The sequence below is a fragment of the Dipodomys merriami genome, unplaced genomic scaffold (assembly GCF_024711535.1).
Source record: "Dipodomys merriami isolate MVZ:Mamm:240054 unplaced genomic scaffold, mDipMer1.0.p SCAF_22, whole genome shotgun sequence".
Taxonomy (NCBI): domain Eukaryota; kingdom Metazoa; phylum Chordata; class Mammalia; order Rodentia; family Heteromyidae; genus Dipodomys; species Dipodomys merriami.
The window spans coordinates 14,202,492-14,219,506 of NW_027203604.1; the positions used below are offsets into that span (position 1 = coordinate 14,202,492).

Consider the following 17,015-nt stretch of genomic DNA (forward strand, 5'->3'; position numbering starts at 1 on the left):
GCAGCACAGGGACTTGGTCCTCTGGGATTTAGTGCCCTGTGGGGTTCCATCTGAGGAAGCCTGGCCTGGAAGAGGCTGCTGCATCTCTCTCAGGACATCCTTAAAACTCTGGTTTCTGTCTTGGAAAACCGTCTTTGCAAAAGGCTCATTCCTTCTCAGACTGCTCGTCACTGAAATGGCCATTAATACTAGTGGGTGGTGACTGCACTGGTCAGGAAGGAAGCTGAGTTCCATCAAGGACAGAAGACAGGGAGCAGAGGCATGGCTTGGAGGATTTCCTCTGCTGCTTAATTAACCCCTGGAGAGGTGCAGGTGGAGAGGTGACTGGCTAGCTCCCCTGTGTATTCGTCTGTCACTCCTGGTTCCCTGAGTTCCCTCCGGAGCTGTCCAGGGAGGTGTTTACTCACAGAGCAGATGGGACTGAAGAGCTGAGAGGAGGGTGAGGGGCTGACGATATGGCTCAATGGCAGAGCACCTACCTAGTAAGCGCAGTGATATGTTCAATGCTTACTTAGTACCACTAAACGAAGGAAAAGGTGGGTGAGGACAGTTTGTTGTAATTCTGGGTTTGGGTTTGATTTGGCATGTTATGTTTGTGTTTCTGGGCATGGAACCCAGGATCTTTCAGGTGTTACACATGCAGCCTACCTCCAACCTAGTTTAGTTATTTTTTATTTTTATTTTTTGTCAGTCATGAAGCTTGGACTCAGGGCTTGGGTGCTGTCCCTGAGCTCTTCTGCTCAAGGCTAGTGCTCTACCACTTTGAACCACAGCACTACTTCTGGTTTTCTGGTGGTTAATTGGAGATAAGAGTCTCATGGACTTTGCTACCCAGGTTGGCTTCAAACCACAATCCTCAGATCTCAGCCTCTTGTGTAGCTAGGATTACAGGAGTGAGCCACCAGATCCTGGCTAATTCTTTAATTCTGTGCATGGCTGGGGTACCCCTGCTTTCGTGTGGTGTGTCTCCTTGATCTTTCAGAACTCAGGAGAACTGCAGGGGCAGAGTTGTGGAGCAGAGATATTTATGTCTCTCATTGTTTGCTGTGGTGCTGATGCCTCACAGACGGAAGTCACCGTGGGCCAGTCTTCTAGTCCACTCCTGGGCAGTTTCCATTTGCAGTGTTCCCCTTCTGGCTGTTTGCATTTAATCCACTGATGCCTGTGGTGTGACAACCTCTGGGGTTCCCAGCCTGAAAACCTGGAATGGTTCTGACCTTGTGCTTGTGTCTTTCAGGCCCAGAAGACCTTGGATACCCTGGCTGTGGTAGAGAATGTCCCCAGCAGCCAGGACCTGTACCGCAAGCACATGGGCACCCTCCTGGAGCAGCTGACTGCCTCACAGGGCAACTGGACTCTCCACTCCATTGAGCTGCTGCAGTTCATTGTCATTCTTACTCAGTCAGGTAAGGATCTCTTATCTAGCCTCACTGCGTGTGCGCCAACTCCCATCCTAGCATGATGAAGGTCACCAGGCCCGTAGTGGACCAACATTCTTTTTGTTGTTGTTGTTGTTTTTTGTTGTTGTTGTTGTTGTTTTGGTCCGGTTGTGGGGCCTGAACTCTGGGCCTGGGCGCTGTCTCTCAGCTCTTCAGCTCAAGGCCAGTGCTCTACCACTTGAGCCACAGTGCCACTTCCGGCTTTTTTCTTTTTGCTTATGTGGTGCTAAGGAATCAAACCCAGGGCCTCGGGCATGCAAGGCAAGCACTCTACCCCTGAGCCACCTTCCCAGCCCTGGACCAACATTCTTAAGGGTTAAAGATGCTGAGGCTGCCGTGTGGAGGCTTGTAATGTAGAGAAGCTCTTCATTACCTATATTCTCCTCAGTGAGCTGTGGGAATGGGGTGGCCTATGTTCTTCAGAGGCATTTCTAGTTCATCTAGATGTACTTCTGTCTATTCTCCTGAAGTCTTCAAACTCAGGCCCTTACCTGTCATGAGGTGTTGCTTTAAACTCCTGGTGATGGTAATTTATACCTTTTCCAAGTGATTGTAGGCCTGCCAGTGAACCTGCAGCCTCAACAGACCTCCTGAGATGTCTGTACCCCCGATCTTGGCGACGGGCCCTCTCCTGGGTCACTTTTGAACAGCATAGCAATTAGTCACCAAGTTGCTAGAGAATCACTGGATCCTGCAGAACTGTCTGCAGAGCACCAGAGTCAAGGCGAGGACTGTGTGCAGTGTGATTCCTCATACTGTCCTGTGGGCAAGAGCCATTGTCCCCAGCGGGGAAGACAGGGCACAGAGAGCTGAGATGGCTAGGTGGGGCCTCCAGCCCTGGCCTGGAGAGGACCTGGCTAATTTGTTTTTCACCTTCACTGAATATTAGCACAATAATCTCATGAATCAAAGATTTTTAATCTCCACAGATCAGAAAACCTGGGAAACTCTATTTCCAAATAGCAATAAAGTCTGGATTTGAGTTCATGGTGCCTGAGGCCATTTCCCTGTTGGCTTGCAGGTTTTGAAAGTATTTCCTGTGGATCTGGCATAACTGATTGATTGACAGCCAGCAAAACAAATGCATGTGGACTCACATTTCCTATCATACTTGAAAAGATGGGAGAGTCAATGGTAGAATGTTGCAATAAGATCATTATCAGCTATATACTCATGTGTGCAGGTGTGTGTGTACACGTGTATACATGTGCACATGTGTACGTGTGCAGGCATACACACACATGCACATGTGAATCCTGCCAGGAACCACAGCATGACACACCAGCGGTGTCGTGGGACTGTGGACCACTGCTCAGAGTGTTCCTTACCTATTATTTAGAATCTTCTTTATTTTTCTTGTTTTCTAGAGTGGAGCTTAGACTACCCAAATGAACAGAGAAAAGTATTGAGATTTTTTTTTTTTTTTTTTTATTGTAAAGATACTATACAGAGGGTTACGGTTACATGAGTGAGGCAATGAGTACACTTCCACTTCCTCTTGAACATTGTTACTCCCTCCATTGTTTTCCCCCTACCATCCCCTCCCTCCCTCCCTTCCCCAAGGTTCTTTTTTTTTTTTTTTTTTTGATTGTGATTAAGTGATTACTTAATTTCCGGAAATTCACAGTATTGTGGAATAATGATGCTCATTTAAAGTCACAAGTTCATTCTAACTTTCCTGGAGCAAATTGTCTATCACAGTCTGTAATATATAACGGTGCTCATATGTTATATACCATATATGTGATCAGCAGCATGGGGATATTTAGTAGTGGTTCAACCAGATGAGTGGGAGTTCTTTGTTTCTTAAGTCCTGTTAGTTTTGTCATATCACCTAACATTTTGGATTCATCATCCACTTATCAGGGAGACCATGTACTGTTTGTCTCTTCGTTCTTGGCTTACCTCGCTCAACATGATTCCTTCTAGCTCCATCCATTTCCCTGCAAATGCCATTATTTTGTCATTTCTAATGGCTGCATAGTATTCCATTGTGTATAGATACCACAATTTTTGGATCCATTCATCTGTGGTGGGACATCTAGGTTGTTTCCATATCCTAGCTATTGCGAACAGTGCTGCAATAAACATGGAGGTGCACGTGTCCTTGTATATTGGTTCCTGTTGTTCAGGGTAGATGCCTAGAAGTGGTATGACTGGGTCGTAAGGGAGGTCAATCTTTAGCTTTCTAAGGACCCTCCAGACTGCTTTCCAAAGTGGTTGTATGAATGTACATTCCCACCAGCAGTGTAGTAGCGTTCCTTGTTCTCCACATCCCCTCCAGCATTTGTCGTTGGCTGATTTGTGGATGTGGGACATTCTGACTGGGGTAAGGTCGTATCTCAGGGTTGTCTTTATTTGCATTTCCTTCACCACCAGGGATGATGAACATTTCCTCATGTGTTTCTTTGCCATTTTTATTTCTTCATTTGAGAAGTCCCTCTTTAGTTCCCTTGCCCATTTAGTAATTGGTTTGTTGGGTTTGGGAGGGATTAGTTTCTTGAGTTCCCTATATATACAGGATGTTAACCCCTTGTCTGATATATTGCTGGTAAATATTTTTTCCCAATTAGTTGGTTGTCTTTCTAGCTTGGTTGCGATAGCTTTATCTGTGCAGAAGCTTTTTATTTTAAGGTAGTCCCATTTGTCGAGTCTCTCTCCAATTTGTTGTGACCCTGCGACTCTGTTCAGGAAGTTCCTTCCTGTGCCTATTAGTTCAAGTGTCTCTCCTACTCTGTCCTGCAGTAGTTTCAGAGATTCAGGTTTAATGTTAAGGTCTTTAATCCATTTTGAGTTGATGTTGGTGCATGGTGATAGGCTGGGGTCCACTTTTAGTTTTCTGCATGTGGCTGCCCAGTTTTCCCAGCACCAGCGGTTGAAGAGGCTTTGTTTCTTCCATTGTATGTCTTTGGCTCCTTTGTCGAATATCAGCTGGCTGTAGGCCTGTGGATTTATTTCTGGATCTTCTATTCTGTTCCGTTGGTCTTCGGGTCTGTTTTTGTGCCAGTACCATGCTGTCTTTGTTATTATAGCTCTGTAGTAGAGTTTGAAGTTCGGCATGGATAGCCCTCCCATATTGTCTTTATCCCCTAGAATTGTTTTGGCTATTCTAGGTCTTTTGTTGTTCCATATGAATTTTTGGACTGTTTTCTGTATTTCAGAGATGTACGTCATTGGGATTTTAATAGGAATTGCGTTGAATTTGTATATTAGTTTTGGAAGTATTACCATCTTTACTATATTAAGTCGGCCTATCCAGGAGCATGGGAGGTCTTTCCATTTCCTAGTGTCTTCTGCAATTTCTTTCTTTAACTTTTTATAGTTCTCATTAAATAGTTCTTTTACATCTTTGGTTAGGTTAATTCCTAAATATTTTATTTTTCGGGAGGTTATTGTGAATGGGGTTGCTCCCTTTATTTCCCTCTCTTCCTGTACATTATCAGTGTATAGGAAGGCAACTGATTTTTGTGGGTTTATTTTGTATCCTGCTATTTTGCCGAAGTGATTTATGATTTCTAAGAGTTTGGGGATGGAGTTTTTGGGATCGTGGAGGTATAGTATCATGTCGTCTGCAAAAAGGGATAGTTTAACTTCTTCTTTCCCTATGCGGATCCCTTTAATGTCTTTTTCTTGCCTTATTGCCCTGGCTAAGGGTTCTAGGACTATATTAAAGAGGAGTGGAGACAGTGGGCATCCTTGCCTAGTTCCTGATTTTAGGAGAATTGGTTGTAGCTTTTCCCCATTAAGTATAATATTGGCTATTGGTCTGTCATAAATGGCTTTTATTGTTTTTAGAAATGTTCCTTCTATTCCTATTTTCTCCAGAGCTTTTAGCATGAATGAATGTTGAATTTTGTCAAAGGCCTTTTCTGCATCTGTAGCGATAATCATGTGATTCTTGACCTTGGCTCTGTTGATATGTTGGATTACATTTATTGACTTACGTATGTTAAACCATCCCTGTGTCTCTGGGATGAAGCCTACCTGGTCATAGTGAATTATTTTTTTTATGTGTTTCTGGATTCTGTTAGCTAGAATCTTGTTAAGGATCTTTGCATCTGTGTTCATTAAGGAGATTGGCCTGTAATTCTCCTTTTTGGTTGGGTCTTTGCCTGGTTTGGGGATGAGTGTGATATTGGCTTCGTAGAATGAGTTTGGGATAGCTCCTTCCTTCTCTGTTTCTCTGAAGAGCTTGAGGAGTATGGGTATTAGTTCTTGTTTAAAGATCTTATAGAATTCTGCTGTGAATCCATCTGGTCCTGGGCTTTTTTTTGTTGGAAGACTTTTGATAGCTTCCTGTATCTCATTATAGGATATTGGCTTATTTAATTGGTTAACTTCTTCTTTGCTCAGTTTGGGCAACTTGTATTTCTCTAAAAATGCATCCATTTCTGCCCGATTTTCTTCCTTTAGAGAGTATAGCTTTTGAAAGTAGTCTGTTAGAATTGTTTGGATATCTTGGGTACGTGTGGTGATGTTTCCCGTGGCATCCCTAATCCTATTAATATGGGTTTCCTCTCTTCTTTTTTTAATTAATCTAGCCAGTGGGCCATCAATTTTGTTTATTTTTTCAAAGAACCAGCTTTTTGTTTGGTTTATTTTGGTTATGGTTTTCTGATTTTCTAATTGGTTAATCTCTGCTTTTAATTTGGTTATCATCTGGCTTCTTCTAGTAGCTTTAGGTCCCATTTTTTCCTGTTTTTCTAGCTGTTTTAATTGCAACATGAGATTATTTACTTGGTCTGTCTCCATTCTCTTGATGTGGGCACTGAGGGCAATAAATTTGCCCCTCAGGACTGCTTTTGCTGTGTCCCACAAGTTTCTTTGTGAGGTGTTTTCATTTTCATTGAGTTGTAGGAAATGCTTTATTTCTTCTCTGATCTCTTCTGTTATCCAGGCATTGTTAAGGAGTGTGCTGTTCAATTTCCATGTATTGGAGAAATTTCTGCGGTATGCTTTGTTATTGAGAGCTAGCTTGATTCCACTGTGGTCAGATAGGATACAGGGGATTATGTCGATCCCTTTGTATTTGCTTAAGTTCCTTGCATGAACTATGATATGGTCTATTTTGGAGAAAGTTCCGTGAGCTGCTGAGAAGAATGTGTACTGTGTTGTTTTAGGGTGAAATACTCGGTAGATGTCAGTTAATTCCGCTTGAAGTATGGCCTCTCTTAATTCGGTAGCTTCTTTGCCAATCCTCTGGTTGGTAGACCTGTCCTTTGGTGAGAGTGGTGTGTTAAAGTCTCCTAGTATTATCGTATTGGGATCTATTTTATTCTGTAAGTTTGAGAGCATTTGTTTGACATATCTGGGTGCACCAATATTTGGGGCATATAAGTTGATGATGGTTATATCCTCCTCTTGGATTGTTCCCTTTATTAATATGTAGTGTCCGTCCTTGTCTTTCTGTACTGATTTTAATGAAAAGTTTATTTTGTCAGATATCAGGATAGCTACACCTGCTTTCTTACTGGGGGCATTTGATTGGTAGATCCTTTTCCACCCCTTCACTCTCAGTTTGTTTGTATGTTTGGCTGAGAGGTGGGTCTCCTGAAGGCAACAGATGGATGGGTCTTGTTTTCTTATCCAGTCCTCAGTTCGTTTTCTTTTAATTGGCGAATTCAGCCCATTTATATTAAGAGAAAGTATAGAGAGATGCATTGTTGTCCCTGCCATTCCGTTTTCCTAAGTTTTTCTTTTTTCCTTTCCTTCTGTGCTTGCTCAGTTAGACTTTGAGTAACGCCTGTTTGGGGTAGGCCCCAGTTCCTGGCTGCTTTCTTCAGGTTGTGTCCCCCCTCTTAGAATTCTTTGTAATGCTGGCTTAATGTTTATGTATTCATTTAGTTTTTCTTTGCTATTAAAAGTTTTCAGTTCTCCATCAAATGTGAATGCTAGCTTTGCCGGGTAGATCAGTCTGGGTTGGCAGTTATTGGCTCTCAGGGCTCGTATGGTGCTTTCCCAGGCTTTTCTTGCATTCATTGTTTGTGTGGAGAGATCTGCAGTAATTCTTATTTTTTTCCCATTGTAGTATAGCTCCTTCTTCATTTTTGCTGCATGCAGGATTGTTTCCTTATTATTCAGATCTATCATTTTTACTATAATGTGTCTAGAAGTGTTTCTCCTGGGGTCTTGCTTGTTGGGTGTTCGATAAGCTTTTGTGATGTAGTTAAGATGGTCATTTTTGAGGTGGGGAAAATTTTCATTGATTATATTGTTAAATAGGTGTTGCATTCCCTTGCTCTGGAATTCCTCACCTTCGTCCACTCCAATTATGCGAAGGTTAAATTTTTTAGCATTATCTGCTTGCTCTTGAATATCCCTTTGGTTTAATTTGAGTGATTTTTCCATATCTGTCACTTTTTGGTCCAGTTGGTGTATTCTGTCTTCTGTATCTGACACTCTACCTTCCATTTCATTCACTCTGTTGACAGTGGCTTCTATTGTGGTTTGCATGGAGGAAATGGATCCCTTTATGGATTCAATGTTGGTTCTCAGAGTACTGATCTCACCTCTCAATGAGGTATGCATTACCTCTAATTTGGCGTTTATCTCACTTCTTACTGAGGTTTGTGCAGCTTCTATTTTTGCATGCATCTCTTGTTTGATACCCTGTATCTCTTTGGATAGTTCATCCTTGTGCTCTTTCAATTTCTGATCAATTTCTCGCTTTATTTCTTGAGTCATTGCCTCCAGCAACCCTTGGAAGTAGCCTTTGTCTTCCATTCCTGCTTTGCTCCCACTGGGGTTCTCCCCTGTGTGGCTGCTGGCTTTTGAGGTGAGCTTGCTGTCCTGGGTGGTAGTAAACCTTGTGATTTTTCTCTGTGATTTTCGCATGGAGGTTCAGGAGACTGCTCTTCAATTTTGTTTTGGTGTGTCTGTCTTTGCTTGGTTGCTGATTCTGTATTGGTGGAGAGAGTCTGTGCCTGATCTGGGTTCTGTTGGGAGCCTATTTCCAGCTGCTATTCTGACTTACTTAGGATTCTCAGCTCTCTGCTGTAGATTGCTGGCAGTTCCCGCCTTTGGAAGGGTTGAGCAGCCTAGACTGCTTGTGTTTGCTCCTACGGGTGCTCTTGTGAAGAACAGATGCTCTGGATGCACTCTCCCAAATGCTGGAGTCTGCTATGGGCTCCTGATGTGTTTTTGTTTATTTGTTTTGGGCTGGTTGTGGGCTTGAACTCTAGGTTTGGGTGCTGTCCCTCAGCTTTTCAGCTCAAGGCTGGCACCCTACCATTTGAGCCACAGCACCACTTCTGACCCTTTTTGCTTTTGTGATGCTGAGGAATCAGATCCAGGGCCTCATACATCCAAGACTATCACTCTATTGCTGAGCCGCCTTAACAGTCTGAGCTCCTGCTTACTATCAGGTGCTGGCAGCCTGTGTTGCCCAATTCCCAGTCTAGGGTATATGGGTGGAGTTTTGGTGGGGTTTGGGTTTCTCTTGTCCTGGGCCTCCAGGTCTTTTGTTGTCACAGGCGTGCTTCCCGGGGGAGTGTTGTTTCTTGGTTTTCTCCCCTCTGTTGAGGCGTATGCTCAGCTTTTTACTTCAATTGGGAGGAGTTGGTTGTGTTGTTCAGGCGCCGGATCCCCGGGCCTGGTTCCGGCCCCAGCCTGGAGCGCGCTTGTTAGGCCTGTGCTGATGTGTATACCACCTAGGTTATGCAGCCTGGAGCGCACTCGTTAGGCCTGTGCTGATGTGTATACCACCTAGGTTATACAGCCTGGGGGACACAGTTCAAATTTCTTCTACTGTTGGTAGTCTTGACCCAGGGGCGCTGTTCCTGGCTTGGGCATTTAAGCTCCCTTCCAGGGGTGCTCTTGCTCTAGCCTGGCCAGCTGAGTGTGCTCCACGGGCTGGTGGAGCTCTCAAACAGTTCCCAGTTTTAGTGGGTCCTGTGGTCCGGGTGCTGGGGTAGGGAGTCTAGGTCAGGGTCTGGGGATTCCCTCCAGCTCTGGTCTCCCTTGAGGGATACACTTCCCCTGTGGGGTACTCACCCTGGAGCTGGTTGTTTCTGTGTGGTGTAGGTCGTCAGTTGTTGTTGCAATCTGGGCTGGGTTGGGCGGTGGTGGCTCTGTGTGATTCTTTTCTGTCTCTGCCTCTGTCGAAGCTGTCGGGTCAAGAGTGTCCACGCTCAGGCAGCTTCTTCTCGGTACCTCTGGGGCCCGAGTGACCCCGCCGGGTCGTTGCGATCGTGATCGTGTGGGCGGGTGGTTTGCAGACAGGACCCTTTCCCAGCGCTGCTGGCGCCGAGCGGCTTTGGCGGGATGGAACCTCTCTGCTCGGGTGGAGAGTGCTGGATCGTTGCGATCGCGATCAGGCGGGCCGGGTGGTCTGCCGACAGGTCCTTTTGTCACTCTGCTGATGCCGAGCGGCTTTGGCGGGATGGAGCCTCTCTGCTCGGGTGGAGAGTGAGGGGTGGGGGTGGGATCCTCGTGGAGACTCCTGGCTGGTAGGTTTCTCTGTTCCTGGCGATCTGCTGTTCTGCAAACCAGTACCTGATGTTCTGAAAGCGGCCCCCTGTGTCTCTGCTGTGTCTCTTGGGGCTCCCACAGCCCCCGCCGGGCCGGCTGGCCTGCAGGGCTTGGCGCACTGCCGCGCGGCCAGTAAAGGTTGGGGGAGGGGTCTTCGCTTTTCTCTGTTTTGATATTCTTCTTTTACTCTCTTTCTTTTTTTGTTATTCTCCGCCTCTGGTTTTTCTCTGAGTGTTCGTCTTTTTGTTGTTGTCGGTCTCTTGGGGAGATTAAGCGTTGGAACTCGAACTTTCTTTTTGGTTGGAGAGAGCTGTGGTGTTTCCCTACTGCCCCGTCGCCATCTTGGTCCCCCCTCGTATTGAGATATTTTTAAACAGGATTTTGTGTGTGCATGTGTATGCCAGTCCTGGGGCTTGGACTCAGGACCTGAACACTGTCCCTGAGCTTTTGTGCTCAAGGCTGGTGCTCTACCACTTGAGCCGCAGTTCCACTTCTGGCTTTTTTGGTGGTTAATTGTAGATAAGAGTCTCACAGACTTTTTAGGTTTATGTTTGACACAGACTTTTAAATCATATATATATATATATGTACGTATATATATATATATATATATATATATACGTATGTATATATGTATATAAAATCATTGATTTAGTCTTAGCTTGTGAAGTATAGTCAGTGAAGTGCCCACATTAAAACTACTATGAGGAAGTGGCGCTGTGGATCAAGTGGTAGAGCACTTGCCTTGAGCTGAAGATTGCAGGGATAGCGCCCAAGCCCAGAGTTCAAGCCCCACGACCGACCCAAAAAAAATAAAATAAAATAAAACTACTGTGAGGAAGGGGAAGAGAAGGAGGCCACCAGACAGCCTTTCCTCTCCATGAACAAAGCACGTTATCTGGGTGCAGAGCTCAGGCCTGCTTCGCAAGTGAAAGCCCTGAGCTCAAACCCCTAATATTGCCCTCAAAACTCCATTCTGGAGATGTTGCTCTCCAAATGTCCTCTCTGCCCACATCCAGGGTGTCTAGGCCTCTCTTGGTTCTGTGTTGGTAGTTTAAGCATACCCCTGGGGCTCACCTGTTCCGGGGATCAGGAGGGTCCCACTTGTCAGTATACAATTCATTTTGCATCCCTTTATTTTCCTAGACTCACCCACAACTTCAGTTAAATGAAAAGGAGTTTCCCCCCTCCTGAGGCCTCCTGTTGGCATTTTGCAGACATTGGACACACTGGGATTGAGATGCTGGATCTTAAAAGAGAAGGTTGATGGGGTTGGAGGCGTGGCCCAGTTGATAAAAGCGCCAGCCAGTGAGAAAGTTTCAGGTACTGAGTTCCAGCCTCAAACCAAAGAGAGAGAGAGAGAAGGTTGATATTGCTGGCTTATTCTCAACATCCTGCAAAATTAGCAAACATGTTGCAAAGCTGCCTGGCTTGAGAGCCCTGACATATGCTGAAGTAGAGGACATATGCTGAAGTAGAAGTATGTTTGTTGGCCCAGGGTTAAGTGAAAGCCATTCTGATAACCCCTGTGTCTGTGCAGATACCACAGGCTCTTACAGCTCCCACCGTAAGTTAGCAGACCAGCTGTTGCCTGGCTCTGGTATCTTGGGGTAGAGGGAACAGTGTCCTGTTTCTCCCTTTCTGCCACTGAAAGGAGATGGTGGTTGCAGAGCTCAAAAGCAAATGCTGGGGTGGGAAGGTGGCTCAGTGGTAGAGCGCTTGCCTTGCATGCATGAGGCCCTGGGTTCGATTCCTCAGCACCACATAAGCAAAATGAAAAAAGCCGGAAGTGGTGCTGTGGCTCAAGTGGTACAGCGCTATCCTTGAGCTGAAGAGCTGAGGGACAGCTCCCAGGCCTAGAGTTCAGGCCCCATGACTGGACCAAAAAAAAAAAAAAAAAAAAAGCAAATGCTGGACAACAATGTACATTGTTGTCAGTACCTGAGTTTCGGCTCAGAACCTCTCACTTGGCTTGTTGGCATTCTTACTATTTGAGCCACATCACCAGCCCTGCTTTTTGATCCTTATTTTGGAGATGGAGTCTCAGACTTTTCTCCCCAGACTGGCTTCAAGCTGTAGTCTGCCTCTTGAGTAGCTAGGATTATAGGCATGAGCCAGTAGCACCTGTTAAAGTTGTTTGGTTTTTTTAGTTGTGGGGCTGGTATACTAGGGTTTGAACTCAGAACCCTGAAGTTGCTAGGTTGACTCTCTATCACTTGAGCCTCACTTCCAGGCTTTCAATGTACATGTTTTGAATGATTGATTTTGGTTGATCTTTAAAAATACTGCTTGACTTGCTTTTTTTTTTTTTTTTTTTTTTTTTAATTTGGAAATGTAGCTGGGTATGGTGTGGTGCACGCCTGTAATCCCAGCGCTGGGGAGGCAGAGACAGGAAGGGATTGAAACTTCTAGGCCTGCCTGGACTGCAGCAGAGCAACACCATGTCTAAAAAAAGTTCTGATCAAGGTACACTGTATACATGTTTGGGCATGTCAAAGTGAAACCCCTTTCTAGCTAATTCTAATTTTAAAAAGTTTAGAAGAATCTGGAGAAGTAGAAGAGAAATAGAAAGTTATTGAGTAAAATCTCGGAGAGAGTCTAGGGATTCAATTTTTTTGTTCTGTCCTTTTGATAATGACTTCAGGGATCAAGAGGCCAGCCTGACAAGACAGGCCCACCTCAGAGCTCCTTCCCAAACGCATGCTCCTGGGTCCTTTTCCTGCCCAGGGAATTCTGGGTATGGTGGTCCCTCTGCAAACCTGACCCTTCATTTTCAGGCCCAGCCATAGGAGAAAACCTACAGCATGTGATCCCCACCCTCAGGACCTGCCTTCAGCCCACTGCAGACCCACACATGCGCCTTAAACTCTTCTCAGTCTTGTCCACGGTGCTGCTGAGGCCAGATGATACCATCAACTCCCAGGGGTAAGTGGGTCCTTGGGGCTGGTACTGAGCTAGATCCTACGTTCTGCATAGCAGTGCTGGCCATCACCCACCCCCACATACAGCCAGACAGACTCTTCCCCTTCCATGTGGGAAACATTCTACCTCCCTACACTGTCAGACCCCCACACCTCCCACACCACAGGCAGACCCCATTGTCCTTCATGTCTAGACAGGACCTTCCTCCCCACTCCACCCCTCTTCTGGGTAATAGCAAGATCGGGAAGGTGGGCACATCTCAGGGAGACTCCAGACCGTAAATCAAAGCTGCTTTAGTAGGGTCATTAAAATTCCACCAGGCAAAAGAGTTTTAGGGCACATTAACTATTGATGGCTTATCTACTGCATGTTCTCAGTTTTAAAAGCCTTTTGGCTTTTCAGATCTGACAATGAACTGAGTGAATTGCATTGATGGTGAAAGCTAGGCAGGCTTCTGGAAGCTAAAGGAACTTATAGCAGCATTAACATACTCAGGACCTCTATTGTTAGGTCTTTGAAAGGAAAGAAGGACAGAGAGCACAGAAAATGAGCCGCCTCTGGAAGGGGGAACAATCAGAGCCCTGTGGTATCTTGGAGTGGTCTGTGAGCTGTGGCTGGGTTTAGAGACTGCAGAAGAATCCAGAGCTCCTTGAAGGATGTACCTGGCCCTTAGGCCACTGTTTTTCTTTGTTACAGTCTGCACACTATCCTGTGGCACTGAGTCCCAGCCTGCCTGAACCACACCAGTGCGAGGCTGGGCCTGCAGACCGGGGTCTCCTGGTTGAGAACTCAGGTGGTTTGGCTGTCAGTTCTCAGGACCCCCTGCTCCCACTTCCTTTTGCAGGAGCAAATCTGTGGAAGCACATGTGATGAACAACTGTAATGTTTCTTCAGGAGTTAACTCAGTTGTTCAGACTTTTATTTGTGTGCATGTGTGCGCACCTGTGCATGTGTGTGTCAATATTGGGGCTTGAACTCAGGACTGGGCCCTATCTATAGCTTTAATGATCAAACCTAGCACTACCACTTTGAGCCGTAGCTTCACTTCCGCCTTTTGGTGGTTAATTGGAGATGAGAGTTTCAGACTTTTCTGCTCAGGCTGGCTTTAAAACATGATCCTCACATCTCAGCCTCCTCAGTAGCTAGGATTCTATGCCTGAGCCACCACGTCCAGCTGAGGCTTTTCCTTTTGACTGCAGCCTCCAGCTGGCCTCCACACTGTTTCCTGCTCCTCCTGTAGGGGACCCTTAGGACTTAGGAGGCACCATGAGGAAGTATTAAGTCCAGTGTTGGCAGTGCCCTGAGGCAGCCATTCCACTGAGAAGATGTTGCCCAGGGCAGTGTGGTTACATGACCTACTATATACACCACCATCACCACCCAATGTGTATCTGGTGCATGGCGACCACCTTCTAAGGCTCAGCCAATCCTGCAACAACTGACCTTACAAATACTACTGTGGTGTTGGGGTCAGCTTTGCAAAGTCCACCCTTAAAGACTTCTGTTGAAGGACTTAGGTTTAGAAGTAAGCTTTCTAGTCAGTGATCTGAGAGAAATAATTATAGGAGGAAGGGTTTTAGAAAATAACATTTAGTAGAATCATAAGGTACCTAATTGACCCTGTAGGGCAAGGGCCGGTGCTGGCTGGCAGCTTTTCTGCCTGCGTCCCCCACCCCTTTGCCCCCAGCAGTGATTGAGCACGGAAGTCTTGAGGTGGAGAGGACAGCCTTGTTGAGCACTTCTGTACAGGGAGAATCTTGTCTTAGAAGAATCTCTTGTAGCACTGAGGTTTGAAGCCAGAGCCTCACACTTTCTAGACAAGTGCTCTGCCACTTAAGCTATGCCGCTAGTGCTTTTCAGCTTGTTTCACATTTTTGCCTAGGCGGACCTTGGACCATACATAGTTCCCCTATCTATGTCTCCTGTGCACCTGTAATTACAGGTGTGAAGCCATTCCATCTAAATTTTGTTAGGATGGGATCTTGTTAGCCTTTTACTCAATTTGCTCTCAAACTACAATCCTCCTTAATGTTGGCATCCCAAGTAGCTTGGATTACAGGCCAAACCACTATGCCCTGCCCAGCCCCCTGGCATTCATAGTGCAGATGAAAGGTTCTGATGGATAGTGAAAGCTATGCAAATGTCTCCTCCTGGGGAGCCTGCTCCAGTCTTCTTCCAGCCCATTTCCTGTGCAAAAGTCTGTCCACTCTTCTCACCTGTCCCCTGCCCTGGCTCCAGGCAGTTCCACGGCCACCTCGAGACGGTGCTGAAGGATATCTTGGTCCCCAATCTGCAGTGGCAGGCAGGGAGGACTGCTGCAGCCATCCGCACAGCCACTGTGTCCTGCCTGTGGGCGCTCATCAGCAGCAGTGTTCTGTCAGCCAAGCAGGTAGGGACAGCGCTGGCCCACCCTGGACATCCTCTGCTCACACCTGCACAGGTGGCCACATGGGGAGAGAACTGAGGCACCACAGCCTGGGATGGACAGGATCTGACTGCTCCTGTGTGATCTCAGGTTTGGCTCTGAGATAACTGGGGAGTCTGGAGAGTGTTTAGCAGTACTCAGACCCTGGCTCTATGGTGTATGTGCTTGTTGTCCTCTAAACAAGAACTTAGTCACCAGGTCCACAGAGGACTGGCCTGGGCAGTGCACTGCTAGTGGTGATGGGTCCTGCAGGGCAGGTTGCTAGACCTTTGTACTTCTGCTTTGCCCCCCTCCCTTCTCTTCCCCCCCCCCCCCCATGCTCCTCTACCAGGCACCTGCAACGTGTGAGAGCCCCCTGCTGGCAGCAGATGGTTATTACTCCACCTGAAACCAAATGCTGCAGGACATGTACAGTGTACCCTGAGTAGGTAGATTTGCTAAGGAACTGGGGAAGGAGGGAAGAAGAAAGGAAGAAAGAGAAGAGGGGACAGAAAGACAGAATTTATTTATTTATATGTGTGTTTTGTGGTGTTTAGAGGATGTGATTCAGGGCTCAGATAATGTACTACTAAGCTACATCCCCAGCCTAAATAAAAGATTTTTTGAGTTGGCAGAGCAAAAATTACTCAAATTATTAGACTTTAAAAAAGAAGAAGATTCAGGGCCGGGAAGGTGGCTCAGTGGTAGAGCGCTTGCCTTGCACGCTTGAGGCCCTGGGTTCAATTCCTCAGTACCACATAAGCAGGAAAAAAAAGCTGGAAGTGGTGCTGTGGCTCAAGTGTTAGAGTGCTAGCCTTGAGCTGAAATGCTGAGGGACAGCACCCAAGCCCAGAGTTCAGGCCCCACGACCGGACCCCCCCCCAAAAAAAAAAAAAAAAAAAAAGAAGATTCAGGGTTAGGAAGGTGGCTCAGTGGTAGAGTGCTTACCTTGCATGCATGAGGCCCTGGGTTTGATTCCTCAGCACCACATAAGCAGAAAAAAAGATTCAGTGTTGGGAATGTGGATTAGTGGTAGAGTGCTTGCCTAGCACACTTGAAACCTTGGGTTCCATTCCTCAGTACCACATACACAGAAAAAGCTGGAAGTGGCGCTGTGGCTCAACTGGTTCGATTCCTCAGTACCACATACACAGAAAAAGCTGGAAGTGGCGCTGTGGCTCAACTGGTAGAGTGCTAGCTTTGAGCAAAAGCTCAGGGACAGTGCCCAGGCCCTGAGTTCAAGCCCCAGGACTGGTTAAAAAAAAAAAAAAGAAGAAGAAGAAGAAGAAGCTGGGCGCCAGTGGCTCACACTTTTAGTCCTAGCTACTGAGAAGTCTGAGAGCTGAGGATCACGGTCCAAAAACAGCCTGTGCAGGAAAGTCCATGAGACTCTTGTCTCCAGTTAACTACTGATACTGTAGCTCAAGTAGTAGAACACTAGCCTTGACCAAAAGAAGCTTGGGAACAGCGCTCAGGCCCTGAGTCCAATCCCTGGGAATGGCGCACACACACACACCCCCACGCAAGATCCAAGTCTGTTTTGTATTTGCTGGCTGGAGTGTGCTGTTAGCCTTTTTTTTTCTTTGTATTTATTTTTTTGTCTTTTTTTTTGGGGGGGGGGTCTGGTCGTGGGGCCTGGGCGCTGTCCCTCAGCTCTTCAGCTCAAAGCTAGCCCTCTACCACTTGAGCCACAGCGCCACTTCCGGCTTTTTTTTCTGCTTATGTGGTGCTGAGGAATCGAACCCAGGGCCTCATGCATGCAAGGCAAGCGCTCTACCACT

The 17,015-nt window shown here is 46.3% G+C and overlaps 1 protein-coding gene across 1 annotated transcript in view; it reads left to right on the forward strand.

Annotated features, from left to right (window-relative positions):
- Dnaaf5 (dynein axonemal assembly factor 5) overlaps positions 1-17,015 on the forward strand; it is a 44,793-nt gene that overhangs the window by 25,849 nt on the left and 1,929 nt on the right. Inside the window, exons 8-10 of the mRNA XM_070033378.1 lie at positions 1,238-1,406; positions 12,686-12,833; positions 15,069-15,219. Coding sequence (XP_069889479.1) covers positions 1,238-1,406; positions 12,686-12,833; positions 15,069-15,219 — 468 coding nt within the window. The remainder of the gene's footprint in view (positions 1-1,237; positions 1,407-12,685; positions 12,834-15,068; positions 15,220-17,015) is intronic.